The 9,664-nt window shown below is 36.8% G+C and overlaps 1 protein-coding gene across 3 annotated transcripts in view; it reads right to left on the bottom strand.

The window, feature by feature from the left end:
• LOC106952239 (uncharacterized) overlaps nt 1–9,664 on the bottom strand; it is a 74,991-nt gene that overhangs the window by 60,015 nt on the left and 5,312 nt on the right. For all 3 annotated transcript variants that reach the window (XM_015040235.1, XM_015040238.1, XM_015040237.1), the window contains exons 5-6: nt 8,623–8,722; nt 4,650–4,788 (exon numbers count right to left, since the gene is read on the bottom strand). In XM_015040235.1, the coding sequence (XP_014895721.1) occupies nt 4,650–4,788; nt 8,623–8,722 (239 nt within the window). The remainder of the gene's footprint in view (nt 1–4,649; nt 4,789–8,622; nt 8,723–9,664) is intronic.

Below are 9,664 nucleotides of genomic sequence, written 5' to 3'. Positions count from 1 at the left end.
ATTTATTGATACTTTATAATTATTTATATGTATACTTATACTTAGTCATAATATATTATCTTAGTATTCCTTTAATTGTGTTAAACTATTTTAATGTATTGAGTTCTGCTCCTGGACAAGGAATTTTAAATACACCATCCACCTACTACAATGTTTAAAATAAAAAAATATATTCAGCAAACACCAGGAAAATATACATTGTTGTGGTGACATGACCCAAGTTAGTTTAGTCAGATATTTGAAAAAGTTATATTTTGTGTATATTTTATTCAAATTTCGTGCTTTATCCATAGGACCTCTTTTGTCCCTATTCTCAAGAATCACTGAAATAAAAAAGAATCAATAAATATTCAGACAGACTTGTATCAGAAACCTGTTGATGGGGACAAAAAACAATGTGCCTTCAAGTTGTAATGCTTTATTGGAAGTTTAATCAAATATGAATGAAACTGTATGTTTTATTCAATGTATAATTTTGATCATGTGAGAATACCAATACACATAAATATACTTTTTTAGATGTAAATTCATATAATCTTTTATGTAGGAAGATTTCATTTGAGAATAACAGTTGAAGTCCCAAAAAACTAATAATAACACTTGTCTGACATTTCTTCCGACCCACAAGAGCCTTAAAATGTCCTTCAGTGAGCCGTTCCAATTTGCAGCCTAATCGGATGTCACAGCTGGATCCGAGGGGAATTATCTGGCCTCCCAATCTCTATCTCCACCCACAGGTTGACATTGTGCCTTATTCACTGTGTCTCAGAGTAACTTCATATTTGACCTCTACTTGTTCAGTCTACAAAATAGAGTGAAGTCCCTGTTTGGGCAGTAACTAGAGCACTGCACATTTAATCACATTTTTCAGTCAACTAGAGACTTGACCCTTCATAGTATATGTTTACATTTTAATCAGTTGGCTTTAAAAAGCAGCCTCAAGTTAATCAGGCCTTGAGGACTGAATTTATAGACCCCCGGTTTAAAATCAAATATGAAATAGCCTTTTTAATAATGGGAAAATTTTATATTTAACCTGCTGTAACACTATTTATCCTGTCATGTATGCTGGTGTAATAAAAAAAATGTTAGGTGGTTTTAAAAATGAGAAAATGAAGGGGACTCTGTAGATGGACATATGAATCATACCCATCAATGTACATGACGTGTATTGGGATCAAGGATGTTGGGAAGGTTTTTTTATTTATTTATTACAGTCTCATTTTGTTGTTTTGAGATACAACTGACCTAGAGATGAAGGCTTGGGAATAAAATGTTAATGCTCCATAAGTGCTTAAAACAGAAGTTGTCAAATAATTATTTGTCAAATGAATCGAATGTAAGTCGTGTCACTTTCAAGCATCTAGAAACCAGGTGAGAAAAGCACCTGTAAACAGTAAAATTAGATTGATGAGTGTTATTATTGCATCATTCTATATTTTAGCTGCAGTTGCATCAGTTCTGCAGCAGAGCTGCACAGGCCATCAGAGCTGCAGCCTCCCTTAGCTGATGAACATTATATATATACTACAACCTTATTTTTTATGGCATAATACTTTCCTATGTCACTGACAGGAAAGGTGGCCAGAAAATAGAATAATGACTGCCTGCATTGATCAATGTAAAGCCAAAAAAAATGAAATTTAAATTGTTTCATCCAGGTTTTTATTGTAATAAAAATGTAATTGTAATGCCAATCAGGCACAGATCTTGCAGTTCATATGCAACAAAATCTAGACCCTTCTCAACGATCCACAGTTTCTGTGCTAGACATGAATGACTGTTTCTCACTGCTCTTGTTTGGAGCTAGCATTATGCTAGTTACTGCTCATTAGAAAACGATCAGCTTCTGATCCTGTTACTTTGCCTTGGTCTGCCTGCAGTGCATGTGGATCGGTATTTCAGTGAAGCATCTTCATGGTGGGAGATATCTAAAGATCACTCTGTAGTTTCCTAATTCTCAACTACTCTCAATGATAGCATATTATTTGTGATAATAGAAGGAATTAACTTTGTAATTAGTCTTGCCTTTTAGAGTTGAAATCTTTAGCATTGCTACATTGATGAACTTACAGTTTATGGTGTTTTACTTCTGCCTCCAGGGCAAAATATGTGATGATCCTCCAGTTTGTGTTTTAAAATATTTTCTTTTATGTCAAAATTGAATTTTGTCCAAGTGATTTTCTCTTTGCATGCGATATTCACAATAACCTGTGCAGGTTCTTTAACATTAAGTCATATATAAGTAATAAGTTAATCTAGTTTTGAGTTTTAATCTAGTCGCCTCTTGATGTATTGAAATTTTGCTTTCACAACTATGAAATATCACAAATTAATACACTAAAGCTTTAGGTCCACATCGTCCATCACTACTCCAAAGATGTTACATGAAAACAGACACTCTTTACTAATTATGTAACTTTTCATTCTTTGTTCAGAAACAAAATGCTCTGGTATTATGAACACATGCAGCTTATGAGTCCCTGTCATTGTGTAGAGCCATGCCAACAGACCAAGGCATGGCAAGGGTAAAGGATGCAGGTCATGTTCTGCGTGGCGTTTGTGTGTTAGTGTGCTTGAGCCTCTGCATTGATCGACCACTAAGACCCCTTGAACACAATGAAGGAAGTATTGATTGGCCAGGTGTTTCAAAGCCGCTCACACCCTGATAACAGGACCTTCCACCCGTGTTGTTAAAAACCTTACGCCTCTCCTCTACGGACTTACACTCTCCTGCAAACAAACTGCTCAATGCTGCAAGCATTAACTTTGAATGATACAAGATCTATAGCTTTTCCTTTAAAAACAAAGTTACAATCTGGATTCAATAAGTAAATGGCTATAGTCGCATACTAATTTAGTATTTTAAAGTAAGGTTGTCTCTTCTGGAAGCCACACTGAACTCAAGGTCAAACAACAGATCTGAAAACAGAGGGATCACTTAAAAAAATTACAGAGCCTCAGGAGTTGCTGTAATAAATCATATTTTATCAGTGTTTGGCTCAGTTTGGCTTGTAACTCACTATTTCAGCTCTGTGCAGTAGAAGGCCAGGCAGTAAAGCCCTAACCTCAAGGACGGTTTTTACACAAGTCCGTCCTAGCTCTGTTAACAGTCTGCAACAGTGGAGATTAAATGACTTGGCAAGTTTCATTCCAACAATAATGCAGTGAACATTTTAGTAGATCACAAAGTGTTCAAAAGCAAAAATAGCCTGTAGGAAATGCTACTGTATGATAAGGTAATTTAATTTGCAGGGGAGACCAGGGTGTACAGATAAGCCTGTGATGTTGTTCTTAGGTTAATGTTGACGAAAAGAGGTTGTGAAAAGTGATTTTCAGGGAACAAAAGGAAACGTTTCAAATCATGAGGAAGCAAAGGAATACAGAACAAAGAAGTTCAAGGAGAAAGGAAAAGGCTGCAGTGTATGTATTAAAATAGCCTGGCAATGGATAAAAGAAAGAAAAACTAACAGTCTGGGACATCTGCAAATGTAAAAAAGAAAAACATATAACCTGCTGTCATTATGTCTTTATTTCAAAGAGAATCTCTTTGACTGTTAATAAATTATAACATTTCCACTACTTTTTATCAACCACCATGGCTGAAGGGAGCCATGACTCTTCTAACGATCTCTCCAGGATGTGTGTGTTTCCCCCTCAGGCCACTATTTGTAAGTGCATGTTTTATAGTTATATGTCTTAACATCTTCAAGCAGTAAAAAAGTGGAAAATCTGTGAGAAAACACTGTTATAGTGCAAGCACTCACACACTTCTCTCATAACACAGTTTTTGCGATCTCTTGTTAAAAATAAATGTACATTTCATTATCTTAAGTCCTTATGATATATTTTTGGAATGTGTAATTTTATGTAGAAACAAAACAAACAAAATAAAAATATCAAAATATACATATGAAAGTCAACAGTCCCTCCATTCAGTTGATAGTGGGACCAGCTTTGGGAGCAATTACAGCTTTTAGTCATTTTGGCTTTGACTCAAAGTTGTGCAGGTTAGATTTGGGTGGTTTATTCTGCATCTGTGATCAATTACATCGGAATTACACATTTATATTCTCACCTCCTAAAAAGCTTTGGATGCTTCCAGACTTACTCCCTTTAGGAACAACTTCCTCCATTTGACATCCACCGCCTGCAATCCCTGGACTTCACACATGAATTTTGTCTGAAAGTTTATTTTTTAATTTGGGATTAGAAAAGTTATGAATAAGTATATATGTGGCTTCCTAATTGTTATTTCAGTTCTGGAAATCAAATGAAATGCATATGCATGTTTTAGTAAATAGGAAAGAAATTACAACAGGGTAAAATAAAATAGAAAGGACGTTACAAATGATTTAAAACTCATTAAACTTTTTCACACATATTCTTTCAGCTATGCACTGCTTTGTTGCCCTATTCCATAAATTACAATAAAACATGGAATGGGTTATTTCTAAGTGTCAAAATGTAAAAAAGATTGATATGCTTGATTATTGTTGTCAAGCACTTTGCATCCCAAGGAAAACAGAATACAGATCAATAAACTCAACCACTCGCTTCCTTCCCACACACACACACCGTTATTCCACTTTTATTATGTAAACAATTCAACTTCATGACATGGAAAGATCATTGCCATGGTAACTTACAATTGGAAGAGGAGAATGCAGTTGAAAGCATGGCTCATGGGCCGGGAGAGGAAGAGGCAGCCAAGCAGATGAAGGTTGGGTTGCAGGTTCTCAGCTTGGTCACACAGAGCTGGTGAGCTGGACTGTAGTAAACCAGTATCTGTGAGATACAAATGGGTTCATGAGGACAGAGACAAACTGCTACAATACATGTCAATGTGGTCCTTTTAAATGTGTTCGATCATTATGGAGCTGAATGTGTCACACATTCTTCCGATCAACACGTCAGTGACTTCTTTTGGTTTAAGTTCTCGTGGTCAGTTAAGGTCAGAGTTATTAGTCCCCTAATAAAATCATACAAAACTCTTAACATTTTCATGGAAATTACCATAATAAAAGCTGTTCACACCTTTATTGCTTCCAAAACAAATATCCACCAAGTTTGATCAGTATTATATTGATGAGCTCAAGAAAACAATTTTTTTTACTACCAAGACAAAGTTGAACATTCAATTAACTTAACTGGTCAATTGAGAGAACAGTTACCACTGGATCTTAAAAAAGAGAGAGAGAGAGACTGGCAAGGTCAGTGGTACTTAAACTTCTAGACGACTCTGCCACTCTGCATTTGGTAAAAAAGAAATTATATGATACTCTGAAAAAAGGATAGTAGACATTTATCACAAGAGTGAAGGCTACATTGCCATTTCTGAACCTTACATGTTGTCTGAACAGTAGTACAATGCAACACTGGAAAGGACCAGGAGACAAATCTTGGGCGTGACCATGAGCATAAAATTTCAAAAATGTTCTAATGAAAAAATAGTCAGAGAGGTTAGCAAGAATCCCTGGGTGTCTGCCATGTCTGCTTGACTGGCCTCTTCTGGAGTTGATGTGTCAAGGAAGACAGATGTGAGAGCTCTTCATCGTGGATGACTTGAGGTTACCGTCCAAGAAAACCTCCATTGCTAAAACGGCACATCAAAGGCTCACGAAGTTTGCCCATGAACATTTAAAAATGGTCATGTGTTTGGTCTGATGAGACAAAATTCAAATTCTTTGGGCACAGGGCAAATAGTTTGTACTTGTATAGCATTTTATCTAGCCTAGAGAACCCTGCAGTGCTTCACATTACGTTCAGCCATTCACCCAGTCACACACTGGTAAGCTACTGTATTTTAGTCAGTCTGACAAAGCAAGACTGCCATGCACCAGCATCACCTGGTCCTCTGACCACCACTAGCAGGAAAGGCAGGTGAAACGTCTTCCCCAAGGACATGACAACGGAAAAAAACAGAGCAGGGGTTTACTTTAGGTAGCTCCTGGATCCTTTGAGAAGGTAATGACTCAATGACCTCCAAGTTGGTTCACAAAACTTTTAAGGGACACAACAATGTGGGTCCTCAAAGAGCCTAGATCTGAATACCATAGAGAATTAGTGCCACATGCTTAAGGTCAATGCCGACGCTCAAAGATTACATAACCTAGATGAGCTGAAATGATTTGCCATTGAAGATTGAGTCCTAATATTTCAAGAGCCAACTTAGTGAAGAACTGCAGAGAGAGGCTGTTGTCAGTTGTAAAACCAGCAGGCCACACTATTGATCACTAAATGTCAAGGAGACTAATAATTTTGGCCTGGTCATTTTTCAGTTGTCTTCTTAGAATTAAGAACATCAGTAAGATGTACTGATCATACTTTGTGGAATTTGTTTACGTACTCTTTTGGAAAGAAAAGTATTAACAGTTTTTATCAAGGTCATTTCTTTGAAAATATTAAGAGTTTTGTGTTATTTCATCAGAGGCAGGTGTAGAGGGGAAAATAATTCTGACCCTAACTGTATGCTAAGGACAGACAGGAACCCTGCCCCCAGAGATTTTAGCTGATCATCAATGTGTGTTCTGTCTGTTCTGTAATAACTTTGGTGAATGTAGTCCTCACAGAGTGTATAATATTCAATGCAGTGGTAGGAGCAATTATGATAAATTTATAGCATTGTAGACATCTGGAAGACAAGAATGGGACCTATACAATAACCTCAGCTGGCATCACCATCTGGACTCCTTCCAGCAACTGCACCTACACATATACCCTTTATGCACAATGGACAATGTTGTATCTTGTCAACAGAAAAAGAAATAAGATCTCCGACAAAGCTATTTACTAGTTATTTCTGTTTTTATTTTATTAGCTGAATGGAACATTCTGTAAGTTACATTCTGTAAGTCTTAGAATCATAATCTACCAATCAGAATGTTGTGTTAAGCTGATGAGAGTCAGCTTAGCATGATGGGAAAGGAGTTCTGGATACAAGACACTGCTGCTTTTTAAGGGGATGTTGTCTGTGATTTTGTGCCTGGTAGTTTGATTTGCTGAAGTCCAAATAAAAGAAAGGCATTAAGGAACTATTCTGCCTTCTGGGGGGAAAAAAACAAAAAAATATATTGACGCAGAAACGCACACTACCTTGCAATGAGTTTCATCAGCATCAGCATTTGCATTGTTTCCTTATTTATTTTAAACCTTGAACAGTTCAGGTTAAGTCATCACATACAATATATTGCTTAAATTTAGAATTGCTGTACCTTGTTTGACATGTGATTTTTAATGATTTTGGAATAAGACACGTGTTGTTTTGTGTACTGACAGAAATCCATGACTTATGTATGCATTAGTCAGCATGAAGACTGCATATGTTTTTGCTATTGGCAAAACATATGCAAAGCATTTTACAGTTTTATCTCTCAGCCCACACTTCCAGGAAGAACGTCAAGGCCAGAGCCAGAGGAAAGCAGAGGAGAGTCAGTGCTCTACCTCTGACTTGCTCTAATCAACCATGTAGCTTGTGATCCAGAATAGTACAATGAATAAAACCCTTTCTGCAGCTAGAAAGATGGAGAGATGGAATGTTTTGGGTTTCTTGGAGGGTAGGGGAATCCCATGTTGCTCATACACCATGGGTGTCAAAACAGTGACCCAGGGGTCACTTGCAGCCTTCTGAGTGATTCTATGCAGCCCTCGACTACAACACAATGATGCCACAAATGTTTTGTCAGCTCAAGAGGTTGGTACTGACCCAAAAAACAAAAAAAATCATCTCTGACATTTTCACTGATGCTGTCTTTCAAAAAAGATAAGGACAATATAAAGCATTCTAAAAATAGAAGCTACAACACAAAGTTCTCTTCTCTTAATAACAATGTAAAAGAGGAATACAAATTTAAAAATGATGTTTACTCAGAATACTTTGTTGCACCCACTAAGTAAACTTGGCTGTTCTTATTCCTGAAACACACCCAAAAAAAAATCTACATGACGTTAATTTAACATTTAGGACAGTTTGCAGGTTTCATTTATTTGTTTTTAACAAAGCAAACCTCCAAGTTGTTTCAGATCTGTAATGATTAGACAATTAGACAATCAGATTTTCAAATATTGTGCATATTTTCTGTTGAGGTTGTTAAATTTAACATTTTAAAATGTTCTTGCATTCTTAAAGGAAACAGTTCACATTTTGTGGCTCTCAACTTCACTTTAAACTTGACAGTTTTGGCCCCCCTGGCAAAAGTGAGGACACCACAGCTTCACATTGCCTATGAGGGTTGCTGTGCAGCTATGCAGTAATCTCTTCTTTGCCAGGAGATATGCCCCCCACTGATTAAGCATTGCAGGACAGTATCACCTTGGCAACAAAGCAAGAGCAAACTGTACAGAAAAGGCTTAAAATGATTCCTAGACAGAGGTATGATCATCAACACTACAAATTCAAACAAAAAAGGAAAATCAGCACTTCAGAGAAATCACACTTCGTTCTTCCACATCAACCAGCCCTGACCATTTTATTCCAACCTACTGAGTAAAGAGCTCCATCTAATCATCTTAGAGGTCTGTGGTCAGAAGACAAATACTTAAAATGCTTTCTTTTCCCAAATTTTCCCAAATTCTCAGTTAAAAATGTTAGTCCAATCCTCTGCAAACACAAAAATGTCTCACCAGCTTCTGCATTTTCAGCTTCTTCTTCCTCTTCTTCATCTGGTGCGATTGGATTTTCTGGGCTCACTTGATCCATCACGATACACTCTGCAACACCTGTCTGAGTACAGCATAAAAATAGACATCAGAAAAATGATATAACATTTTCCTGTAGAGTCATAAACTGAAAACTAGTCACAGACCATAACAATGAAACTGATCCAGGTGGGGGCTGTGCTTAATTTAACTTATGATTCAGACCATAAATTGTTTTAACTAAAATCTTACTTTGACTGAAGGATTTACTGCTTTTTTGTCTCGGATATAAGCTCTACCTTTAAATTAACAGAAGAAAATTGCTCTGAATTTAAACAGATGTTACTGATTGATAATCCAAAACTTTAAGCCAATTTAAAATGCTTAGCCCTCTTCCACTACAAACCTCCATCCAAGAATTGTTGATGAAATAAAAAAAAAACCCAACAAAACACAGACTAAAGGTGCACTGGTAATCTGTTTTTACTCAGGTAAATGAAGTGGAGACAGTGTTTCTGCAGGTTTCGCCAACCAAAATGTAAGACTTTAAGACCTTTTTAAGACTATTATTAATGTCATCTATAATACATGATGTAGCAGCAGCAGCAGTTTTCTTGGGAGCTTTAGCCACTCCAGCGGATCAAAACTGTCACAATTCTGGGGTCTGTTTGTGGCTGCAGGCAGCAGCTGTGTGTTTTTCACACTGCATATGGCTCTCTAGTCTTAAGCCCCGCAGTGCCAAGCTTTTATTGCACAGAATGCATGGAGCATCTGATAGGTTGGCAAAAGAAGTGAGCTGATGGTGAAAACGAACGTCGTACAAACAACTGGCAATACATTTGCACTTACCCATGGTAGACTCAAAAAGACAGTTAGCAATAGCAATAGCATGTTAGCAGCTTGTTACCAGTAGCCTCAACTGTCTTGAAGGTGTCTGCGCATGACTAACACTTTTGATAGACAACTAAAAAGGCAAAAACTAAATGATTAAATAGTCCTATTTATTCATTAAATAGAACTGTTTAAT

This window comes from Poecilia latipinna, unplaced genomic scaffold (assembly GCF_001443285.1).
Source record: "Poecilia latipinna isolate Pla-1442-1.1 unplaced genomic scaffold, P_latipinna-1.0 Scaffold501, whole genome shotgun sequence".
Lineage (NCBI taxonomy): Eukaryota > Metazoa > Chordata > Actinopteri > Cyprinodontiformes > Poeciliidae > Poecilia > Poecilia latipinna.
This window is presented reverse-complemented; position numbering and strand designations above follow the sequence as displayed.